Source organism: Protopterus annectens, chromosome 12.part0 (assembly GCF_019279795.1).
Source record: "Protopterus annectens isolate FY-2018-M chromosome 12.part0, PAN1.0, whole genome shotgun sequence".
In the NCBI taxonomy this organism is placed as follows: domain Eukaryota; kingdom Metazoa; phylum Chordata; order Ceratodontiformes; family Protopteridae; genus Protopterus; species Protopterus annectens.
This window is the reverse complement of record NC_056746.1, coordinates 1,168,453,769-1,168,480,346: the sequence shown is the minus strand read 5'-3', so window position 1 is coordinate 1,168,480,346 and position 26,578 is coordinate 1,168,453,769. Positions and strand designations below refer to the sequence as shown.

The 26,578-nt window shown below is 38.2% G+C and overlaps 1 protein-coding gene across 1 annotated transcript in view; it reads right to left on the bottom strand.

Annotated features, from left to right (window-relative positions):
• Nucleotides 1-26,578, bottom strand: part of KIAA1755 (KIAA1755 ortholog) — a 986,731-nt gene that overhangs the window by 26,464 nt on the left and 933,689 nt on the right. Inside the window, exon 21 of the mRNA XM_044090195.1 lies at nt 17,448-17,720. Within this exon, the coding sequence (XP_043946130.1) occupies nt 17,448-17,720 (273 nt within the window). The remainder of the gene's footprint in view (nt 1-17,447; nt 17,721-26,578) is intronic.

The following is a 26,578-nucleotide window of genomic DNA, read 5'->3' as shown; positions in this document are numbered from 1 at the left end:
TAAGTGTATCAGCGGATACTACTTGTTTTTGTGGCAGGAACAAGCTGCATCTTGAGTAGGAATTTTTAAGACCATGCATAAATGATTTACAGGATATTTCTTCCGGGTAAGTAGGAAGCGCTGCCCAGGTTTCTGGCTTTATTATGGTGAAACTGTAGTCAGTACAGTGTAGCTCAGTTCTAGGTGCCAGAGGGAATGTTATGCTTCGGGGATCTAAGATTGTAGTTTGAATTGCAGGCAAATAACTGGTTGGCAAAGGATGGGGAAAATATTAGGATAAACTTGAAAAGCAGGGAGCATTACACTAAACTTATTCTGTGTGTGATAGGTAGCCAGTGGGTTTCGGTGAGCAGTGGTGTTCTTACTTGAATGACACAGTGTTGAATCTGCAAATGTTGTTGGTGGAGGTTTGCAATGTAGAGAGGTTTCTTGGGCAGGCTGAGGCAATGAGGGGGGTTCTGAATTTGAGTGGTGACAAATGCACTCCTTCACCTATAGACAAACTTGTTTCTGGAAATAGAAACTGGGATTTCTTTTTGCCAAGAGGACTTAGGAGTAAAGATTTACTTTTGTGATCTGAATATGGTGTAGAAAGGTAAGCTGATTTATTATTGCTCTATATTGCTCTATAGAAGCATACTAGAGCTCAGAAAACTGCCCCACTGTCTAAACATATTAAAAGACTGATATGGAACTGATTAATGATAACATTACATAGTGTTAAAAACAAATATTAAACACTGTAAATATTTTACAATGGAAATAACTGACATTGGCGCTGTTTTCTGATATATATATATATATATATATATATTAGCATGGTTTATCTGTTAAACATTCTCACATTGTAACAATGTAAAACTATATAGATGCAGACAATGGAACACACGCAGGCATTAAAGAGCATAAAAACTTTAATACAAAAATAAATAAAACGGGTGGTAAGCGCTTTCGCTAAATAGCTTCTTCAGACCATAAAAGCATACCCCATTCAAACTCAGTAAATACAACTGCACAACCAATTGGTAGCAGCCTGCATAATTAAATATTCTCTTTCTGACTGACCACTACTGTCGATGCTTCCACAGAAATTACATCTACCACAAGGGGTGGTATATATTTGTTCATGATTATCATCATAACATATGTGTTCTAAAATGTTCCTTGGATACTTATATTAAGGTCTATAGGGATTTGTGCCAGGTTGTTATGAACCATTTTTATGGCCATGATTTTAGATTTTTATTATCTTTTGTTAAGTATAAGTTATATATATATATATATATATATATATATATATATATATATGTTTCTATGATCTTAGGTTGATACCATCTGGAAAAGTGCATGATCTATGTTTACAGCTTGCTGCTTTAAGAAATAGAATATTATAGCAATAACCCACACCTGGGTGTGGGTAATGCTGGATTTACCCACGGTTGGCGTGGTTTGGTCCCGAAGCCCGAGGACCAAACAAAGACAACCGTGGGTAAATCCAGCATTACCCACACCCAGAAGTGGGTTATTGCTATTATACAATGACATTATTTAAGAAAAGAAATAATTACTTTTCTTAAATAATGGCATTGTATAACGCCTCTTTGCTGCCCTTCCACAGCTGTCTGGTGTTCCGCGGCAGTTCTGATGTACTGCGCATGCCTACGCAGTACATCAGAGCTGTGGGCAAAAGCAAAGGAGAACGCAAGATCTCCGTTGCTTTTTACTGTCTCGCTATGTTAAATGGGTTTAACATAGCGAGACAGCTTTAAAATAAGCAAAGGAGATCTCCGTTGCTTATTTTAAACCTGACTCGCTATGTTAAACTCATTTAACATAGCGAGACAGGTTAAAGCAACGGAGATCGCAAGATCTCCGTTGCTTTTTACAGTGTCGCTATGTTAAAGGAGTTTAACATAGTGAGACAGCTTTAAAAAAGCAACGGAGATCTGCGTTGCTTTTTTTAAACCTGTGTCGCTATGTTAAACTCTTTTAACATAGCGAGACAGTGTTTTATACTAACGGAAAAAGTCCGGGCGACCGGACCTTTTTCCGTTAGTATATTGAGGGATTTACAACGGGCACGCTGGTTGGGCTGGCCAATCAGCATTCACGTTTTAGAGGAGGCATTGTATAATCTCACATTGTAACTGTTTTTAACATTCTTAACGTTCTTTGCTAACTCATTAGGAAGATTTGTGAGTATGCAAAGTGCTGTGCAGTTTCCAATGAGGTCTGGTTATTTAATTCTACTTGCTAGTCTGATATTGAGTACCTTGGAGAGCTAAGATTGTTTCCAAAAAATCATGGATCTGTTATTTTTTTCTGCATTTAGGCTTATAGGTTTATTTTGAGAGACCCAGTTTGAGAGTTGGGTGACATCTTCTTGTAACTGGATTTTAACTATAGTGTTAGACGGGTGGAATACCTAGATCATCATATCATCTACTGATGGTTCATTTGTAAATTGGGTAGGTCTGCTGTTAGATAGTTGATGAAATAGGTAAAGGTGGTCCACGCAGCCTATCTGGACCTCGCCAAGGCCTTTGACACCATCCCCCACTTTGGAATCATAGATAAACTTACTAAGCTATGCATTAATCCCTATGTCATTCAATGGGTTGCTAACTGGCTTACTGATAGAACTCACACTGTAAAGTAGCCGACTCCAAATCCAGCTCCAGACAAGTAATAAGTGGAGTACCTCAGGGTTCAGTCCTGGGACCGCTCTTGTTTGGCATTTACTTCTCTGAAGTACAGGCCAATGCTAAGGGACTCTGGCTAACAAAGTTCGCAGATGACTGCAAAATGGGAGCCATTATTGAATCCCCAAACGATGTGGATACTCTACAAAAGGGCCTTACAGAAACAGATGCTTGGTGCCAGAATCATGGGCTCAAGCTCAATGCCAAGAAATGTATCGTTATCCCCTTTGGGAAAAAACATGTACCTGTGAATTACCACATAGGTGGCTAAACACAGAAAGTGTGATAAGAAACTTAGGGACACAGGTGGACAGTGGTCTCACCTTCAATAACCACATCACCACAACAGTCAGGAAATCCTTCTATGTGGCACACCTCATCACTAAGGGCTTTTCATCCAGAAAAAAGGAGGTCATTGTCCCACTGTACTCATCCCTCATTAGACCCATTATAGAATACAACGCCCCATTTGGTATGTACCTCTCAAGACATCTACAACAACTGGAAAGGCCGCAGAAATATCTCACTAAAAGAATCACAGGCCTAAAGCAGATGCCCTATGCTGACTGCCTTAAACAACACCGGCTATACCCTGTTGCATATTGTCTACTCAGAGGCGATCTCTGCTTAACATACAAGGCAATGACAAACCCAGAGCTGTTGGACATGCTACACTTAAATAAATCCCAATCCCTCAAGCCACATGCTCCAGGGATCTAAACCTTGTCATCACAATAAATAAAACATGCTGGAGGGATAGGTTCCTGACCCAGAGACTCCCCAGACTCTGGAATAGACTTGCCCATACATGTCAAGCAGAGCGCCTCTTTGGCCCTCTTCAAAAGGAACCTTAACAATTGGATGGGAGAAAGGAAATTCACCCCGGGGATCATGTCAGTCACCCTGCTAGACAGGGGTCCAGAGAAGTAAATAGTGTGGGAAGAAATAACCAGAGAATTGTTATGGCTAGGCTTGTATAAGTCCTAGGGCCGATAGCCTAGTACCAGCCTATGAACCTATAAGACTAGGGTTGAGAGGATGTAAAGTGTGCTAAAGGTGATATGGAGTTCCATATTTTAACACTGAATCATTGCAAAGCCTGGTTATTTATTCTGAACTTGGTAAGTAAGTTGTATAGGAGGGGAAGATTTACAAGGTTGAATACTTTAGTTAGGTCTAGAAAAAACTGCTCCTGTAACGTTCCCTTTTTCTCCAAGATGTGACAATCTCAGGATCAGTTATGTTACTCATTAGGAGTGTAAGAGGAATAACAGCCAAAGCCCCTTCCCTACAAAAGAAAAAACAGAAAAACACATCAGTCCTTTTTCCTCACTTTTTCTTCTCTTCAGGACCCTGCTCAATGGCTCCTATACGTGCACTTAAATGGCTCTTTCATTGTACTTGGCAGGAAATCCAAGGCAAGACAAGGCAATTCAAGAGCCTTATGGCTCATTTATTCTTCCCAGGTTGCCTTAATCAGTCCATCTATTCCCTTGAGACAAGAGTGTGGTGGTAAGGAGCAGGCCAACTTGCTGGGTCTACTGAGGTACCTACCTACCTCCTAGTGAGGCAATATTAGGAAGGCAAGGTTCAGGCCAACTTGCTGGGCCTATTGAGTACCTACCCATCTCCTGGTGGAACTCCCCTTCCCTTGCAGTGGCTTACCAGCCTCTTCTCAGTGGTGCCTGCCATAGAAAGAACATCTCCATATGGTGACTTTCTCGGCTTGTGCAATTGCACCACTACATAGCATGCTGAATAGCCACACAATCTGTGGGTAGAACACCTAGTGCTCCTTCTAAGTGTTACCCAAGTGGTGAGACAGAGTTGCTTTCCCTCTAGGATAAGAGAATCGGCAATGGCCACTGACTCACATTCTCCCCTGCTCAGCTGTTACATTGCCTGAGATACTAATTAAACTCAGGTCATCCAAATGATTTTGTCAGTGGTTTCTTATTTCATTCTGGCCAGAAAATGTTCTTTTAAATCCCATTCAAAAAATGCTGTTTTGGAAAAGCTGAATTGGATGAACTGTGTCTAGCACTATATCTATGTAGCTACAATACAGCTTTGGCATAAAGAAACATTATCAATACAGAGTTTCCAAAATGACAATAATAATAAACAGAAAATGCCCATTTTCTTAAACAGCAACAGATAAATAGAAAATATTAGCTTAAAGTAATATATTAAAGAAAATATTCATAAAATAATATCAAGCTGTCCAGGAAAAGTTATTCTGTGGTTGGTTATCCATCACCTGACAACAGTGGCCTGGAAACAATGCTTGACAGGTAAAAGAATGCCACCCAGCTTTTCAGTTTCACACCTAAAACCTACCTGTGTGCCTCTTCCTTCATATAGGTAACCCTAATCAAAGCCATATTCTTTGGACCATTTGCTAAAAATTGTGTGATAGCCAAACAATTGAGCTGGATGTGACTAGCACAGCACAGGGAGGATAACAAATTACTAAGCTACACATTGTAGCATGGCAGACAGCAGAGCAGCATTTATTTTCTGTGTGTCAAACGCATAGTAAGGAGCGACTCACAGCAGTCCCTTGCAGGTTCCTTGCAACATACGCAGAGGAATATTAGCAGAGCGCGCTACTGAGGGAATCCAGCCGTGCAGTAGCTCCTGTTGGCTGGAGTTGTGTGATGATGCTGTCACTGGTGAGTTGTACTTTGTACCTGATATACTTGAATGCTGTGTGCCATACACCCGATGGTAGGGGGCATATATTTGATGAGCGTGTAACATCTTTTTAGGGTCCCTTCTGTACTTTTATTTTGAAGTTGTTGACCTGCCATGGGCTGATAAACACTCTGGTTATCATGGTCAAGTTTTAGGTCCATTTAGGACAGAGTTGTAGCCACATAACTTGTTTGCTACTACACAGTGTATTCCATGATTCACACATCTTTGTACTTTGGCACTTGTTGTGGATCATGCTTTGCATATATACTGTACACTGGGCCTAATTCAGGTATGCAGATGTGCAAGGCTGCAGATCATGGCAATAAGGGAGGGGGTTATGAATTGTGTAGGGCTGAGTTAAGTAATCATTTCTCATACACCAACCTTGCACAATTCTGGTCCACATTCATTTACACCACTGAAGATACAGTAGTCCTTGTTATGCATTTATTTTCCTTTACCTCACCATTTTTGCTTGCCACTTATTTTTATTTATTCATTTATTTATTTTTGCTGGCCACTTATCTTTATGGTCTCCAACTATAATACTTAGCTTTGCACATAAACTCAAAGACAATATAGTAAACATTGTAAAGAGTTACTTTGCTTTTCTCAAAAGTATTTTTATTTATTGTTATTTCAAATATTTTAACAGTTTGTTTTGGTGAGGTTTGGACTATGTTTACTGTAAGAATGATTAAAATCCATTTCCATATAACTGAGCTTGAGCACTGGAAAATTAAATATGTTGGTAGCGATCAATATTTTTTCTGTCGTAATTCACTTTATCAAATTCCTGTCTTGTGTTCCTTATAAATAATTTCACTTTTAAATTCCATTACATCCTCCTTAATTAGTTTACTAGATGGCAATGCCAGCATATCTACACTCCACTGAGGCATTCTCCCTCATGCAGTTTTTCTGCTATGTTGACATTTGTTGAAACCATAGTGACTTGTGTATATAATCTCAACTGGCAGTGCATATGGAATGTTTTTTTTCACTTATCTCCACTGTAGTGCAACTGTGTAGTTGGTTTATATGTTTGTGTAGGTGAATTCTTCTGTATGGGGAATGCAAGGCAATTTGCCTCATTGTTTTTCTGTTTTCATACTTTTTCAAGTTCTACTTCTTGATATAAAAATGTAAATGAAGTGTGACTCATTCTGGGTGAGCTAATCAAAGGGAAAGGTAACAACATGAGATGGGTGTAGAAAACTGAGTTGCTAAATCACAGTTACAAAATTTAACAGGATAAAATGGAACGATAAGCTTGTTGGGATGCAGTGCATACTGAAAATGAATAAATAAATAAACTACAGCTGCATCAAGAAAATCCACACATAGTGATTGGTTTTACTGAGTACAATAAAATAACATTTCTTTTTAATAAAATATAACTTTAAAATGAATTTTACATTCGTTTTGCTGCAAATCTCACCTTGTAAATAATAATTAAGGCATACCCACTAAGACAGGACAAAGTCATATTTAAAGCAACATATAAACAAACTGTTGTCTCTCTTAGGTACTGTCTCTTGCATGCTGCAACCATTATTTAAAACTGAAGGTATAGTAAATATTTCAATTTCATGATGCCATGGAATGTGCCATTTGTAGCACATTAAACTGCTCCGTCCCTAAACTGATTACATGAATATGGAAATTTGGAGTAACAGAGCTTGGTGTGTCTGATCTACCCCATGAATGCTGACAAACTGCTAATAACAGGGCTTAAAACAAGGTCTGACTCTGACTTACACTAATGACGACTTGATATAAGTAGTAGGCAAGATTTTACAGTAGACTAGACTAGCAATGTGTTTTTGTAGTATTCCAATTGCAGCTAAAGGCAGTGGAATTCCTACAGAACCTTATATATAGCGGCTTTTAAACATTCAGGTGACAGCTTGTATATATCTTGTGTTCATATGTTTGCTGGGAGGAGTAAAAACTACTTAAATAATGAAAAAAAATTTAAAGAATGCACTGCTAAAGCCCTGTATTTCTAAGGTGTGGGGGCAATGCCTGCTTAAGTGACTGTGTCACACTCACAGTCACACAGAAGGCAACAAGAGACTATGTGAATCAAACCCAGAACTACTGCAGAGTCTAGGCCTATCAACAGATAAACCTTCGCATCAAACTTCCAACAAAAATAAACACTGTAACACTGTAAAACTATAATGTGAATGTTACCAAATTAGTATTTTAAACTGCTGATGTAATGCTTACATTGCTTCTTTCCACTTTAAAAATACTTCTGTGCATCAGTAAGGAACATTACTTGTAGTATTTTATACTGTAAACGTTTTAGCTGTAGTTCATTCGTCACTCATGGAACTGAGAAGTCAAAAATGTGCACTTTCAATGTAAATCGAAACTAAAGGTACACCATTGAAATTGTACATTCAGTCATCATTGCAAACTCATGATTGATGCACTACTGAAGCAACTCCACTAACAGTTTTGCTGGTACGTATTATTAGCGAAGGGCTTGGTATCTCACTCCTGTCCTAACTCAGGCTGGACAGGTCTGTGCCATTTCATCCTTCTTTTCTTCTTTTCTTCCAGAGATGATGCCTTTATTCCCTTTGCCACTGGTACTGTACCACTTCCACCTCCCCACCCAATTCCTTGTACACTTGCAATGCTCTGTTTATCGCTAACGCTAGCCTTGCATTTTTGTTTTATTTTTCATTATCTCCTTTTGCTTTTTTCTCAAGTCCTTGGTTGGCTATAAGTCCCTTACCCACTCCCTTGTTCACAAGCAGATTGGTAAACTGGTTTTGATCTTATCATAGTATTTACATTTCAAGTAAGCTATGAGACCATCTGCATGTACCTCTCTCATGAGGTACCATATGCTTCTAGAAGGGATAAGCAGGTCAGGCCATGGATGAATTTGCAGATTCCCAATCCAACCATCAAGATTTGTCTTGACAGATGCAAAGCTGTCACTCTGTTTAACAAGTAAGGGCAATTTATTCCAGAGATGAGGTAAGAACTGGGTAATAATCTGTCCCTCCACAGTGTTTTATTTATATGTTAGTGGAAATTCATATCCTTAGTTCTAGTGTTCGTGGAGCTACTTGTCTTGCAGAGATGCATGAGGTTAAAACGGTTTGAGACCTTAATGGCATAAAATAACATAAATCTCCATACCCTAAGCTCAGCATAATCCCCTCCCTGAACTCCCATACCACATCATTTTCTTTGGCTTTTAATTTTTATCATTTTCATCATCCATATCTGGTTAGGATCATATCCACAATTCTATCATTTATGGTACAGTTCTGCATGATATGTCTAATCCCATTATTGTTCAAGACTTCAGTCATACTTCATTCCCTTCTGTTATTCTTCAGCCACCTACACTGTAGACCATCCATGTTTCATGCTTTTTTGTCACTGGCCAAAGCTTTTGACACCACTACTACCCCACCTCTCCTGAATCAGTGCTTACATTTGGTCCATCTTCCTTTCCAGATTCTTTGCACTGCATAGCAATACTACCCAGCTATTCTCTCTGTCATCTTTGTTTGTTTCTCTGATATAGTCCATAATGGTACCCATTATCAAAGCAGAGGTCTATACAATAGGAAGCCATGAGGGTTCAAGTAACCACGTAACAATATCATACCATAAACACAACCAAATAAACTAGGTAGTCACGGGTGAGAGGACAAGACCTTCAAGTAGATGGCACTGACAAAAGTAGTAAGTGCTTCTGACAAATTCTAAAGAATAATTCAAAATTCAAGGAAAGCAATAAAACATACTAAACAAAATGACCTTGCTATGTGCACATGCATTTACATAATAAAAACAAGAAAATAATGTCAACTCTATGGCATGAAGACAGAGAGGCCTGATTGTAATCTAGGTTTGACTAGCAAGCCTGGTTTCTATAGAGCTGATTGGGGGGTTATAACTCTATCCCAGGTGGAAGGGTTATACGTAGGGATAGCATCTTTGATGCTGTTATTGGAGCATGCATCCTATGTTAAAAATACTAAGGGGCACACCAACAACCGTCTTATGCTGTTATGGTCTTCCATTACTGCAATGGTGGGGGTTAATAAATAGGACATATAAACATGGCTGTGTTGGCTGGGGAGACCAGCTTCAATATAGGAAAAAAAAAGGAAAAAATAATAAAATAATTCATCTTTCGTAAATGGAAAAAAAAAAAAAAAAAAAACAACCCAGCATTAGAAACTCATGGGAAAACGTCCATAAGGATAGGACAGCAAGCGCAGAAGCATCAGCAATAAGACATTGATGAAAGTGATGGAAACCGCAGGAAATTTAAGTGATGGAGAACAGCAAGCAAGCCAGCCGCAGGAGATTTAAATGATAAACAGCACCATTTCAGCCATCAAGATCTACAGCAATGGAGCACCATTCCAGTGAGTTCACAGCACATGTGTGTGTGTGTGTGTGTGTGTGTGTGTGTGTGTGTGAAATGCCCCAGTAAGAGATAACAGGTAAGTTAAGTAACTTGTGAAGGATTAAACCCTGTACCTTGGCTACAGGAGACAACAGCCTTAATCCTCTCCACCAACTGCCAGACTGTATAGCTACAGTTAATCATTTGAGTTAGTTAAAATGTTCTGAAATGGGTAATTTTGTCATTAATTGGTTCATACATTTTGTTTCACTGCTTACTGGAAAAATGTTAAAAACTACACATTTAAAATGCACTCTAATAAATGTTAAAGTATTTAATAAGAAATACATTAAATCAGGAAGGTGAATTAAGTAACACACGCATTTTTGCATGGTCCTAAAAATATATGCAGGGGATCCATGGATTGAAAACAGCACAGGGACCAAGGTATACTTAATTCGTCACTGGCTGGGTACCTTTGCAAAGAATGTGAGTTTCAATGTATTTTCAATTGATGTGAATTTTAATGCATTTTCAATGAATGTGATTTTCAATGAATTTCCAATGGATGTGAATTTTAATGCATATTCAATGGATGTGAGTTTCAATTATTTCCAATGGATGTGAGGTTCAATACATCTTCAATGAATGTCAGCTTCAAGGGAAGAGAATTTTTCTGTTGTTCATGCTACGTCTGTTTTCAATGTATCTACTTTGAAAGCTTGGAAAGCCAGATTACCGAATGTGATTTTTGTGAGATGACAGCATTGAAACCTTGATTTCCCAAACAAGAAAGTTTTACCAGGGTAAGTAAACACTTGCCCAAAATTGCACGGAAACACTCTGTAGTATGTAAAACCCAGCTAGGTGTGGGGCTATGCCCCCCACCCTTCAACTATATATATCAACTCCTGGATTGCACTACAGTGGGGAAAAGGGCATATTTCCACATGTTGGGCAAGTGCTTGCTTACCCTGGTAAAACTTTCATGTTGGGGAAATCAAGGTTTCAAGGTTATTGTCTCACAAAAATCACGTTCGATAATCTGGCCTTTCGGGCTTTCAAAGTAGATCCATTTTCAATGTGCAGCTGTTTTGTTTAACAAATGGCCATCAGTGCCTGTGCTAAACAATGTGAAAGCAGCGTAAGCAGCACAACAGGTAGCATACTCGCCTTTGGTGCTAAAGAATGTGAAAGCAGCGTAAGCAGCACAACAGGTAGCATACTCGCCTTTGGTGCTAAAGAATGTGAAAGCAGCATAAGCAGCACAACATGTAGCATACTCGCACTCACGCTTAGGGCCAATTTGGAGTGTCCAATCAGCAGCACAACCTATATATATATAATGGATTCCATTCATTTGGTGCTTCTTCTTCTTCGACTTTTTCCAGTTAGGGATCACCACAGCGGATCACCTGTACAGCCAATAGTTTTACTAAAGATATATATATCAATGCATGTCTAATGGATATACCTTCTTATAATAGTGAATACATTAAAATTATGGGGGGCTATGCCCCCCCCCTTATTTAATATTCTCACTCTAGGATTGCACTGCAGTGGGGCAGGGGCTATATTCCATTTTTGACCAAGTGAGCTTTCAGTCAAGTTAGTTTTCAGTGAAGTGCAATGCCTGGTATCATTTTCGACTAAGTGTAATCCGACCAAATGTATGGAATCCATATAAATATATATATATATATATATATATATATATATATATATATATATATATATATGGGTTCACTTCTTAATTTCAAAATTGCAAAATCCCTAAGTTCTATATATCGAACCAAGAACCTCGAGATCTTGTAATCTCGAAATTAAGAAAAAATAAAATAAAAATATATAAAACTATGTGTAAAGGCTACCAGCCTAGCCAGATAGAATTTTATGGATAATTCTGTCATTTGTAAATATTAATGCAAGCCACAAACATGTTGTGACTCTTTGATCTAAAGTCAGCTCCAACCTCTCTAGATGAAGACATTCTTTCTATTGTTTTAACCAAGAGTTAAATTGCTAGATTTAAACATGTTAATGTATTTGCATTGGTCTGCTTCCTGACCAGCTGCAAGATAACAAAAGGAGATGTTAAGAATGTAAATATAGTTTCTGTTAGCCTGGGAACCCAGGGGGAGTGCGGGGGGTGTAGTCCCCACATAGTTTAGGTATATATTATCTTCTGGAAAGTGTTATTCATTCAGTTTGTAAGTATCTATGTCTATGGTTTCCAGCATTTAAAATTGGTGGGGGGGGCTACACACCCCACATCACCCAATTTGGGGAGCTGTGCTCCCCACATCCCCCTTACTATATATACACTAACTCCAGGATCGCACTATAGTGGAGAACAGGGCATATACCTTTCAGCGAAATAAGTTTCAGTCAAATTAATTTTCAGTGAAGTGAGCTTTGAGTGAATTGTGAGTTTCAGTGAAATGGGTTTTCAACGAAATGAGTTCCAGTGAAGTGTGTTTTCAGTGAAATGAAGTAGACCCACACACACACACACACACACACACACACACACACACACACACACACACACACACACACACACACACATATATATATATATATATATATATATATATATATATATATATATATATATATATATAGAGAGAGAGAGAGAGAGGGTATATATTTATACAGATGTATATGTAAGTGCATATGTATGTATTTTCATGCAAATGTATATATACACACAAACATATCTATATCTATATCTATATCTATAGCTATATCTGGGTTCATAGGTATATAATAGGCTAACAAACACCAAGGCCTTTAAAAGCTGGCCACACATCCTAACCCAATTGTGTCCCCTTGTAACTTATGTGTCTTAACTGAGGTGATATGGTTATTAGGAGGGGTATGTATGTTAGTTAGGAGATTAATAAAAAGTTATGTTGGGGGCTATGCTAGTTTGAGAATGTTTACTGTCAGCCTCCATCTAAAAGAGACATGAAGACCAGCCCTGGGATGAATTTGCAATTTCCCATCCATCGGTCAACATTATGTTTGAATAGGGTTAGTGATGGACTCTCATTCGCATGGATGGGCAGCCTATTCTAGAGCATGGAGACCCTTTGAGTCATATATATGTCTCACCAGCATGTTCTATTTATGTCGCAAGCAAAGTTCAAATTTCTGGATCTGCTGTTTGTGGTGCTGCTTGTTTTGTGGATGTGCAAAATCTCCATCAGGGCTGGATCTAAGAATACCTTATATGCCAAGCACAGATGGCCTCTCAAGAACTTGTAGGAAATTGAACATACTGACAGGACTCTAAGGCGATCTGTATAGGACAGTGTGTTAGTACTCTGGATTATCTTGCTGAGGAACGTGTGTGAACATTCTAGCTGAGGTATACACCTAGTCAGGTACATGCCGAAGGGGACAATGTACTCAATGATGGGTGTGATAAGGGATGAGTAGAGTGGTAGTATAACTTCCTTGGACCTAAATGCCATACCCACACTTATAAGTTTGGTGACAGAATTATTTTCTTACTACCTTGGCTACATGTTGGACAAAGGCCAGATTCCTGTCTGCAAATGTTTCCAGATCTCTAACTACCAGGTCAACTCTTAGGGGTGTCTTATCCATGGAGTAATTAGCCTACATGGATGTTTTCCCAAAAGGAGCTATAATGCACTTCTTTTCACTGAGTTTTAATCTGTGGCTTTGACACCAGTCATTTTTCTGTGTTAGACCCTCTTGCAGGATATTAATGTCATGGGGGGAATTTATGATTGCTCCCAATTTGCAGTCTTAGGTTCATAGGTTTATAGGTGTGTACTAGGCTAATGGCCCTGGGGCCTTTACAAGCCTAGCCCATAGGATTACCCTGACATCGTGCCACCCAACCTTAGTCTATGAACTTGTTAAGCCACAGGTCATTGACATTAGCCTTGATATCCAAGAAATAGATACCAAATGAGTGAGCCCAGCATGCAGCTCTGTGGTACTCCACTGGTGTCCTGCCTCTTGGTGGAGGTGGTCTCACCAGTCCTGACTTCTTGGGTGCTATCTGTGAGTCACCTTGCAATCCCATGAGTTATATAGGGATTTATGCCTAGTGTTGTGAGTTTGCCCATAATATCCGAGTGGTGCATTGTGTCAAATGCCTTAGCCATGCCTAGGTAGGTGGCATGCACCATTTTCCCTTACCTTTTGCTTTTGTTACTTTCTCAAAGAAGTATGCCACGTTAGGTTGCCATGACCTTCTTTTGATAAAATCAGACTGGGATGGGTCCAGTGTCTGTAGGTTAACAATGTCTTTGTTGATCATTTACATTTTAATTTGTTCCATGGTTTTGCAAATTGACTAGATAGACTATTGGGTCTGTAGTTTCTAGAGCCAGTTGATGGTCCAACCTTGAAAAGAAAGATAACCATTGTCATCCATTATTTACTTGGCATGTAGTCTGTTTTGAGGCTGTAGTTTAAAAGTGAGTTGCAGGTACAGGTCATCTTTGACAAAGCAAATAAACAATTAAAACTTTGTAACTAATAAAATTACGAATGGAGAAAAAACACAGCTGAGGCCGAACTGTTGTCTAGTGCTTTCATTCCTTTATTGTTGTTAGGAACTTCATCAGAACTGAAAAAAAGTATATAGCCATGCTCTATAAATATGCTGTATACAGGAATACATAATTTGCATATGATGTGATTAGTGGCCAATGGCCAAAGATTTCTTTTCACAATACAAAAGAAGAATTCAAACCAATGATTATGTCCTCACAACATGGTCTGTTGACTATGTCCGCTCAGGCTGACAATAATTGAACTCCCCTGGATTGACACCAGAAACTAACCCAATTGTTAAACAATCATTTCTGGTTCATACTGTGGCGTCATCATTGGTGAAGGTAGAGTGCTGCTAGACACATATCACTGTGATACACATATTCAGAGAGGTTCATAATGTCTCTCTCATTATATAACCCAGACATGAATGTCTCAGGTCATTTACACCCACACAGACTATGATAAAATCATATTGGTAACTGTGGTGCAAAGACTTGAGTGAGTGTGTAATTTGATGGATCCTACCTCCAGATAAGCAACTCACCATAATCTTCTCCTTATCCAATATGGTGAGTGAGGCATCTGTGTGGCATACAATGATGTTTCCTATGACAAGAGTCTTGAGTAAATTGCCTTATAGGCGTTAATTTTTGGGGTCAGTTGGGTATAGGTTTATGTGCAGTGTTTGGTGTAGCTTCACGCTTAGGAGTTCTTTGAGGTTTGGGGAGATTTCTTTTTAGTGTCTCAGCATAAGATGGTCTATTTGTGTGGACATTATGTGTGGTGGATATAGTGTGTTTTTTTAGCAACCTTGTTTGTATGCAAGATTTTTGCCTCCAAGGAAATTGTGCATGTACATCTTTCACATACTGTGTTAGTTTCTTTAAGGGTTAAAAAGTTGTCAGTGAAAATGAGACAACTGCTACATTGCTTTAGGATGCCCATATCTACCAAGCTTGCTACAGAGACATTTGGAAATTGTATATCCATGGCTACTGACAAGGTCATTAAAAAGGCCAAAACATACATGTCTACAGAGGTTTGGCTTAACATGGGCATTTTAAAGCCATATAGCTGAAACACTGTATGTCTTTAAAGGTTTATATATATATATATATATATATATATATATATATATATATATATATATATATATATATATATATATATATATATATATATATATATATATATATATATATATATATATATATATATATATATATATATATATATATATATATATATATATATATATATATATATATATATATATTGCACACACACATACAAATAGAACTGTATGTCAAATATCAAATGGTCAAAAACATAATGTTTGAATACAAAGTAATCAAGCATTGGTGACTGAAACATGCCCCAGTGAAAACACAGTAAAAAAATAATTAAAAAAGAAACCAGTTTCATTTTCTGATTGGTCAAAAAGCCCTACTTATTTCACAAATAATTTGTCTGAATAGTGGTGGTGTTACAAAGAGGTTGTTTCTAAGGTAAGGTCTTAGGGTTGGCTTTAATGGAAGGTGGAAGGTTAAGGTTAAAGTTAACGTGGATTAGTAAGGTAGGCAGAAGGGCTTTGCGAACCCATGCACATACATTCCTACTCAGAATGTCCAACCTTTCTCACATCTATCTTATGACACACATGGTCCATCCACATTCACTAACTCCAGCATTTGACAAAAAGTGCATTTGGTAAAAATTCATCTGATGAAGTGACAGTTTGCTCCTATGAAGTTATTCAATGCAGCAGGCACAGAGAGACACAGGAACAGATATGCACATTTACACAGACATATACACACAAATGGGACAGGAACAATTCCAGTCTCATCTAAGTGATAGTCAACCCTCCCCCACAAGGATGTGAAATCTGAAATACTTATAATAAGTAGACTGGGTATGGGTGCAAAGCTCATCTGCGGGGGAATGGGGGGGGAGTGCAAAGCTCACTAAAAACACATTTTTGTGTAACTGAATCTTACTGAGTACCATTTTGCTGAGTTCAGTTGTGTTGACCACTTATGACAACACACACACACACACACACACACACACACACACACACACACACACACACACACACACACACACACACACACACACACACAAGCACCTTTCCCATGGGAATACAATATGATTAGATGGGTTCCTATCACAAAATCAAAGAGGCTGAAGATCGAATGGCTTTAACATCGGAAATGCCATTCATCATTGTGTTTTTTGTGAGAGCAATACAATGAAGATCAGAAAATCTGCCCTTTCCTCACTGTAGTGTGATCTCTGAGTTCGTATATATGATTAGCAGGGGGTGTGAAGGGTGCAGACCCCCACAAGAGCGACTTCGAGGTACGGCATTTTTGATTTTTGAGCTGTTTGATTTGCAGTCTTTTCGATTTTGTAATATAGACCCAATTAGATACCATCTTTCAAAAAGTTTTAAAATAGAGAGTAGAAGGTTTAAAAAACACTGTAATAGAACTTTTATTGACAGACAATTGTAGATAACGTCCTGAAGTATTATGTTCGAAAACATTAATAGAATTTATGAATGATTATGCACATAAGGCGACATATTTTGGAAGCCAGAAAAACAAATTATAGTTTTTCTTAAACATACTATGGAAACCCAGTTGTATGAAACATAAACAGGAACATCTTAAATGTTAATTTCTGGTAGGGGCAATATCCCATAAATACTTGTATGGGATACTTTGTACTCCTTTGCACAACATTTTATTCAACTACCCCTGCGGTTGCAGCACCTCAGTGTAAGACAGCAAACCACATTGGTGCTTACATTGGTTTTAGTATTTGAGTAAACTGCAGAATTAGTCTCTACATTATATCTAACCGAACCTATCTGAAAGTTGGAAAATGGTAGGCCAGCTGGAAGACATACTCATATGCCATCATATTCTATAATGGGGCTAAAACCTGCAATTTACTATTTTAGTTTCACAGTTTAGCATGGGATCAGTTAAGCTACTGACTTTGACAGTTTCTGGAATTTACAGAGTTTGGATAATGTGGCATCAAAATATCAGTGCATAGGCAACTTAACCTTGTTATGCATACTAAAGTTTGTTACTCACAGATAAACATCTGCATTTCTGCATCGTTCTCCACCTCATCCTCTTCTATGCAGCTGTGGGCACTATACAAACATCTATGAATCCCAGGCAGACCCATCTGGAAACAGGGGGAGGATGCAAAAGCTGGTGAACCAAGTGATCCAAGACCAGAGGATGATGATGATAGACTAGTAAATGAAGATGTGCTTGTCCCTGATCCAGTGGAATTTGGCCGTTGGGAACACAAAGATTCATGCGAGGAGGAGTCAGCTAAAGCTGGCTTAGGTTTATACTCTAGGTAAAAAGAAAACATTTAGTCAGTACATTATAAGGTCAAAATTAAATTCAACAGAATATTTACAACATTTTATCAGGTTCTAGTTGTAGCAGGATCACCAAACACTGGACATTTGGATGTAATAATTCAATGCAACTCAGGTATGAGGAGCGTGACCACTGGAGTTTAACAACATAAGGCAGATAAAATATAAAATGAAGACAAACAATGGTTCTGAATAAAATTTCGTGCTGCATTGTGGGGACACCATAAGCACTAAACACAACTCTTCGTTTGCCTCATTTAAAAACATGCTAACAAAAATGCAACTATTGCTAAACTGCTTCATTTAAAGTAACCACCTTACCTCATCTTCTAAGAGATGCTTGCAAAAGGCTGCATGCCATTCCAGAATGCTTTTCCTTAAAAATGAAAATGTAGGCATCTAAACCATCCAAAAATGTTTGGAAGTGGAGCAAATGCCTTTGTAACAAAAAAATCAAGATTTCATGACAGTTTGTGTTTATGAAAAAACAGCAAAGCAACTGGTGGTTTTAAAACTTTGTTGATGAGCCCAGTCACAATAATTTCCAAAAATCATGAAACTCAGGTACAGCTATCAGCAATCTATTGGAAGTGACATCCCTTTTATATAAAAAGTTTGTTTCCTCTACTATGGTTCATTTAAAAAGTTAAATGAATCTACACCATCATAGCTGAAGGACAGCTACAGTTTACAAGAATCATAAGTCTGCCCTGTTGTTTTCTCACACCACTGTGCACGTTGTCCTGCCTGCCCATCTGCATTGGTTGAGAACCGTACTGTGTCATGGTCAGTGCTGCCTGCAGGTTGCCTTATCATTACAGCTTCCATTCTAGTCATACCACTAAGGACAGCATCAACGGTCTCAGGTGTGTTTGTCATGATGCTTGCATTCTGCTAAAATCTGCTCACCTCTTTTTTACTGCTGGAAAGGTAAGGTTCTCCAACCTTGATGCTGACTATCCTTTCTGTCCATCTTTTAAATTTTACTCTAAGTCGATCATCATCCATTTAGCCTGCATTTCCATGGTTTGAATTCCTTCACCCTTGACTTGTCTACTTGGGAGGGTGACTAGGGTGACTACAGATGAACACGTTTGTGAAAAGCACCACCACTTTACTTTCCTCCCTCACAAGCAGAGTTTGTATAGACATGGATAACAGTGACCCTAAAGGGATGTTGTTTGTTCATCTGGCTAATGCATTTGATTCCTTTTGTCATAAATGTCTCCTGGCTAAACTTCCAATGTGTGGGATACTGGATCTTGTAGCTGAGTGGCTATGGCACTACTCAGAAGGCAAATCATTGAAGGTCTTAGCCAACCCAACTTAACCATCTCTGTTCAAGTTCTGCAAGGAGGTACCTCGAGATACAGTACTTGGGCCTCTCCTGTTTCAGTTTTTATAAACAAACTCACTTTATAATTACCTGAATTACAACCCACTTACAACATGACTTATATGCACCATGAGAAATACAGTCAGTAATGTCTCTTTGACAACATACACATGGTTTTGTAGGAAGAAACTGAACATTAATTTTGGAAAAATCTGACAACATGCTGTTTTAAACTACTGTCAAACTATGGACTGTTACACCACAGTGAAAAATTTGCTTCCCCTTTTGCTTTATATAGTAAAACAGTGACACGTTTTAAACACTGTGACCTTTGATTAGGCCCTGTGAGATGTACCTTGATTAGACTTCTAACTCTTCTTCCTAAAAAAAAAAGTCCCTGACTACTGGGTCAAGTCTTAGGGGTGTAGTGTCCATATGATAGTTATCAGGGATGAATGACATCCCAAAGGATACTATTATGCATTTCTTGGCATTTAGTTTTAGTCCATGGCTCTGACACAAGTTATTTGTCTATGTCAGCCCTTCCTGGAGAACATTTGTATCAGTAGGAGTTTCAATGACTGCTCCACATTTGCAATCACCTGCAAATTTAGTCAGCCAGAGGCCCTTGAAAATAGCCTAGATTTTAGAGAAGTAAATGCCAAAAAGAAGTACTCCTAGGACCAATCCCTGAGGGACTCCACTTGTTACTGTCCTCTTTGTAGAGATGGCCTCCCCAATTTTAACTTCCTGGGCCCTGTCTGTGAGTGAGCTGGCTATCCACAGGGTGACATAATGGTTAATACCTAACCTCTTGAGTTTGTCAACAATGCCTGAGTGGGGTATTGTGTTAAATGCCTTGGCAGTATGAACATCCTGAAGGAACAGGTTATGCTAAATAGAATATGTAGGTTCATTTTTGCTGCGCTATAGTGGTGTAGCACTGTGTTTCCCTGAAACAAATCTGACAAGCTCTGAAGTAACAGCCAACATCTGTTACACCATGAGATGCTCATATACCAACATCTAAGTATTAAACACTATCATTCTGTTGCATCTTTGGTCACATTTGAAGTGTCATTTGAATGCTGAGATAATCTTCTTTTACCATCATCCTTGTTCACAAGCTCTTCATCAGCAGCCTAGCTTTTTTCGTTTCCCAAACAAAACTCCAGAACAGCATTACCCAATGAATTGGATTATCAGACTTCCTTTCCACCTTCACTGAGATCTAAAATTACATCTCACTTCCTTTTAGCCTTGCAGTTACCTAAGAATACAGTCTGAGTTACTCTTGTTAACCAATGTTTACTTTCTTCACACCACTGGGTTTGTAATTACCCAGGGGTTGCTGATGTTTGCCCCATTAGTTCTTTTGTAGACTCTTTTGCTCATCTTGTAAAGAAAGAAGGGATACCATTATTGCTCACATTTTTGTAACTTTCTGTTTTGAACACTACTGCCCCTGACGTAAGTCAAATAACTTCCCCCTTATGGCTTATGCCTTGACTATTCCCCTATACCCACCTGAAAGGCTTACATTCAGTTTAGCCATAGGTAAAATAGGCTTCATTCAGTTTCCCCTACAAACTGGAATATTCTCCCTTGGAGCTTAGGAATGAACCACTAATTAGGATCAGAGTGATGTTGGAATTAGTGTATAGTGAGTATATAGTACAGTAAGTAATGTAGTTAAGGAGGGTAGATGTCACTGCTGTGAGGAAAATAGCTGACTCAGTATTCCTATTAGATGTATTTACTGGTTACATTTTACCAGTGATGTACAATTAGCGCGTTTTCTTTGTAAAGTGTTGCATGTTTATTTTTATACTATCTAACTTTATCTAGTGTAATTTGACATTCAAGTTTAGACACTATTGTCTCATGTTGATTTGTGTTATAAAAATGTACCAGTGACATTTGTAAATTGTTCATTATTTGCTCGTTTGTAAACTATTCATTATTTGCTCTTTTGTTCAGGTCATGGCTAAAAAAGACATTTGGACCACCTCACATATCCAATTAACAAATACAATGAAGTACTCAATATCTGATATCCAAGTAAATTAAAGGATTATTTTCCTATTTTGTCAGTCATACCTCTCAACTGTACAGATTTTCGCAGCATGTTCAGATTTTTGCCTCATATTTTTGGTCAGTTCCTCATAAAATGTGTAGTTTTCTGTCAAATCTCTGTGATGATCTGAGAATTTAGGAACTAAATAATGACATACATTTGAATTTTAGACTTCACATCCTTCAGAAAATGCATGTTAACACAAACTCTGTTATTCTAGCACCTTTCTAAGTTTATAAGAGCAATATTTAAAATATGTCCCTATTTTTGGGCCTTTGCCCCATTATGTCAAGCTTTGTGCAGATTTCTTGCACAAGGAGGCTGAGAGATATGTGTAACTTGTGGAATTGCAAAGTCCACTATAGTGTTTTAACGTCGTCATGTGTTTCCTGTTAAGTCCCAAGACAAGCCTTTGAGATCTGTTGCTGATGACTCTTTTCCTCCAATTGTATTTGCTTGGATGTCTTATGCTCCTGTGGCAGGGAAAAAAAGGTGCGAAGAAATAAATGTACTTTAAAGTTCATCTTGCTCTTTCCACAATTCAGTGTGATGTAGGAGTGATTACATATTTATTTTTATTTATTTATTTAACATTTGTTTACTAGGATAGCCTGACCAGGTGAAAGTCCATTTTCAGCGCAGGCCTGGGCAGAAAAGCTCCAAAGACAGTTAACAATATCTTCATACAACAATTAGAGATAGATACATTTTGAAATACAAATATTTAGGAACACAAACATCCAAAAATATTTAAGAATACTAGTTTGAACATGCCATAATGACTAATAGTTTTCCACAATCTAAAAAAGAACATTCAGTAGGATGAAAAGGGAATAACAAAGCAAGACGGTTACTAGCTGAAGCCAGATGAGAAATATTAGCAAAAACTGTATGGAAAGTATGAAAAAAGAGCATCAGATGAGAGAGAGGCAAGCGCCTGAGATATGAAAGAAAAGAGCGTGAAGAAAGTAGAGAATGGAAAGGAGAGTAGAGTGGAAATACGAAGAGGAACGAGTACGGGAGAGAGCGATGAAAGGGAAGGGGGCAAAGGAGAGAGGTTAAAGTTCAGATAAAGGAAAGAAGTTGGGAAGGCTGAAATATTACAGATGTGGAAGGGGTAAGGAGGAAGTAAAGGAAGTAAAATACACGTGGAGGAGGTGGTATGAAGGCAGAGTAAGCAGAGAAACTGAGAGACTAGGGAAAAGGGTTTAAGCAGGACAAGAAAGAAGAGAAGAAAAAGAAGGCAAATTACATATGGTGGGTGAGGTGTGGAAGGAAACTAAGGTGAAAAACTAATAGATAATGGAAAGGGTTTAACCATAATAGATACATGAACAAAGCCAGTTGTCACTGAGGTAGAGTCTTAGTTGATTTTTGTAGTGAGTACGGTTGGCAGGAGTGATGATGGGCTGAGGGGTAGACTTCCATATTTTAAGATTAGTTTGAGTACAGAGAGTCCCCAGGTTTATCGCTGGATTTAGAGACCTGTAATAGAGATTTGTGTGAGGAGCGAAGTGGACGAGTGTTAGAGTGAGGCTGAAGCATTAGTTGAAGAGCAGGGGTTTTGTCAGGTTGGAATACTAGCCTATGAGTGATAGCAAGTTGGGTGTACATTAAATAATGTGGTAGTTCTAGCCAGTTTAGTTGGAATAAGGCAGAACAGTGGTAAGACCTGAAAGGGGAGTTGGAAGCAAATTTAGCGATTTTATTGTAGCAATATTCAAGTCATGTTAGGTCAGTTTTACTTAAGTTAGTGAAGATAGGAGTGGCATATATTAGGGTGGAGACATGTGTACTGGCTATTGCGTATCTAGAGTAGTTTGTGATAAATGGCTAGATTCTATAAAGATAGCCTAGTTTGATATGTGTTTTCTTTATTGACTGAGAAAGGTGTAGGTCGAATTTCAATTTATTGTCGATTATTACACCTAATAGTTTAGTTTGTGATATGACTGTTATTATGGTGTTGTTTGTGGAATGTATTAGAATGGGGTGGTGGGTTTTGACACTTGCTGGGGTGAAACAGCATCAAATTTGTTTTGGAAGGATTCAGAATCAGGTGAAAATCAGATAGCCATGATTCGACAGTTGTAAAGGATTGCTGTGTTATAGTGACAAGTTGATTTAAAGATGGTGCAGCACAGATAACTGTGGAGTCATCAGCATATTGAACTATGGAGGCTAGGGGAGTAGATGTGTGCATAAATAGTGAAGAGTAGTGGCCCTAGTATGGAACCATGGGCTACCCCCATGTTGATGGGTAGTAATGGAGACAGTTCTTGTTGCCATTTAAATGTTTGCTGGAACTGCATAGGTAGCTGTGGAACCATGCATGGGCATTGTGGCTAAGTTTTAGACTGGAAACTTTGTAAACAATTTATGGTGGGAAACAGTAAGCAAAAGCTTTGGAACGATCCAGAAACAACAGGATACAAATTTCCCATTATTTCTATGCTGGCTAATGGTGTTAATTAAATTTAGAAGGGCAGTAGTGGTACTGTGGTTGGAGCAGAAACCATGTTGTGTATTGAATGAGAGTTTGTTTGACAGGAGGTGATTTAACAGTTGCAAGTGAGTACATTTTTCCAAAATTTTAGAAAGGGATGGTAGGATAGTAATGGGTCTGTAGTTAGATAGCTCGGTAGAGTTGCCAACTTTGTGCAGGGGAATAATATAAGATATTTTCCAGCTTGAGGGACATAATTTTCAGAGATAGAGCAGTTAATAAGAATGCTGATGGGGTAGGCTATGGCATCAGCAGCTAGCTTTAGGAGTTCTGTGGGTAGGTTGCCTGCAGCAAGGTTTGTAGGTTTAAGTTCGGAACATATTTTTTTATGGTGGAAGTTTGACTAGGTTTCAATGGAATGAGTCCCTGGTTGCATTACATAGGTTAGGGATAGTTATAGGTGTGCTAGGATTACACTTGGGGAGAGATTGAATGGAGTTATTAAAAAAAAAAAAAAAAAAGGGTTAAATTGTTCTGCAATACTGCTGGTGTTGTTAGCAGTAGAGGGGGTAGGGGTGGAAGTTTAGCCAGAGTGAAAGAGTTTATTTAGCACAGACCAACATTTTGGGGATTGTTGAGGTGCTGGTGCTGTAAATTGGTAAAGTCTAGTTTGTTTAGTTTGACTTGTGACTTGGCTTTATTACAAAGTTGCTTAAATATATCATGGTTAACTTGATTTTGGTGGATAGTCAGAGTGACCAAGCTTTGTCTATTTGTTTGAGTAGAGTGTTTTTGTCTTTTGTTAACCAAGTTGTATAGTTAGATTTTATTCTACTGGCTCTACAAGGAGATAACCTATTTAGTACTTTAAGGAAGGTAGAGTTGAAATAGTTTATGGCTGTATCAAGGGGAAGAGTTTTGACTGGTGATCAGTTGCAGAGTTGTAACTTCTTGTTGTGAGTTAGACAGAAGAAGTTGTTTCTTGGGGGGGTGGGCTATAGATAGTGTCTAAGTAAGTAGGTGGGGAAATGGTCACTAATACTACCGGGGAAACAATCTGATTGATAGGCTAGGGAAGGCTTGTTGATTAGAATACAATTTAATATAGAATGTCTTTTAAACGCTTTATCGGTTCTTGTAGGGTTAAGAATTATTTGAGAAAAAACATGCAGATTGATGAAATTGGAGGATGAAATTGGAGGGATTATCTGAGTTGTAAGACTACCGGTCAGTTTTGAAATCTCCCAAAATGATGGTTTCTTTTGTGAATGTGAAGATATCCAGTGGAGCATATTCTCGATAGTGTATGGATTATTGCTGGGGGACTATAAGTAGCAATTATTGTTATGTGTTTATTATTGTTGGTTTTGAGTTTAGTACATAATAATTCAACATTACTAAATTTAGGAGTAAGTGTCTGTATTTGATCTAGTTTTAAAGTTTCTTTAAACATTATGGCTATTCCCCTCCATACTTATGTTTTCTATTGCAACGATGTATGTTATAACCCGGAGTAAGTAAAAGCATGTGAAGACTGCATGGGAGCTTGCTCACCCCCCCCCCAATAAAAATACTATTTTGCAGATTTTTAGGTTGTTTATATTTTTGCTCATACTGAATACCATTAGTTACATTATTGAGTTAATACTGTGATCATTTTACCCAAAAAATATTTAGTCCTGAAGAATCATAGGGGAAGCCTTGTGTTCCACTATCTGTGCTGCTTGGACTTTCTATAATTTATATTTTACTGTTTTTCCAGGTGCCTGGAAAAAAATCGAGTCAATCTACCCACATGGTTTTACCTATGCAAAATTAATTCCTTTGTATTATCTCCCTCTATCTCTTGCATCAAATTCCATACAATTTCATGCACAAATACTGCCAGCCCTCCCATCTGAATACTTTTCTTGTCCTTATAGTATCCTGCATTAAGATGTTAACCAAAAACCCTATCTCAGGCTTCTGTAGCCTATGTTTCTATTGTCAGTGCAGTTTTAATACCCCCATTCATAAGCAGTGTATTGGGTGATGTCTTTCATTCCCCAGAATCACAGCATTACTTATCATCACCCTAACCTCACTGAAAAGGAATGTGCTAAAAAACAAAAGAAAGAATATAAGGTGAAAGACCAGAAGAGAAGGCAAGAAATGTGGAAAAAACATAAATATAGCTGCAAGTATAGAAAACTTCTGGAAGAGCCTCATGTTGATCAAGAACGAACACAGGAATGGTTAAGGAGAGGTGAATTTACATGAAGAAATGAAAGGTTAATATTGGCAGCCCAAGATAGTGGGCTATGTACATGCTGGTTTACTAAGACATTGAACATGTGGGAGAAACAAACATATGTAAGTTTTGTGGAACCGAATTGGAAACAGTCACACACCTTATTGCTGGTTGCGACTCTCAAATGGCAGAGAGACTGTACACTGAAAGGCATAATAATGTGGCGAGATTGTTACACTGGAGATTGTGCAAACATTATGGCATCGAAGTAGCTGAAAAACACTGAAAACATGAGCAACATAGAATCATAGAAAATGATGAAGTTTACATCACATGTGATCACCCAATACCAACAGTCCAAAAGATAGATGCTAGAAAACCGGATATAGTGGTCCAAGAAAAGAAGAAAAAAGTAGCCTTGATCACTGAAATCGCCACACCAAGTGACTACAGTGTCTTGCGTACAGAAACACACAAAATCATAAAATACCTCGATCTGCAGGCAGAAACAAGAGCCATGTGGAAGAAAGATACCCAGATATTTCCAATAGTAGTAGGAGCAACTGGCCTTATAAAAAAAAAATTACAATTGTATTTAGATATGTTACCAATTGATGTAACACCGTACGAATTGCAGGAGTCATTACTGGGCATATTGTGGGTGCTGCGAAGAGCACTTTTGGCTAACATCAAAGAGTGAAACAATATTAATTTCATGAACTTTAATTGTACTTTGACTT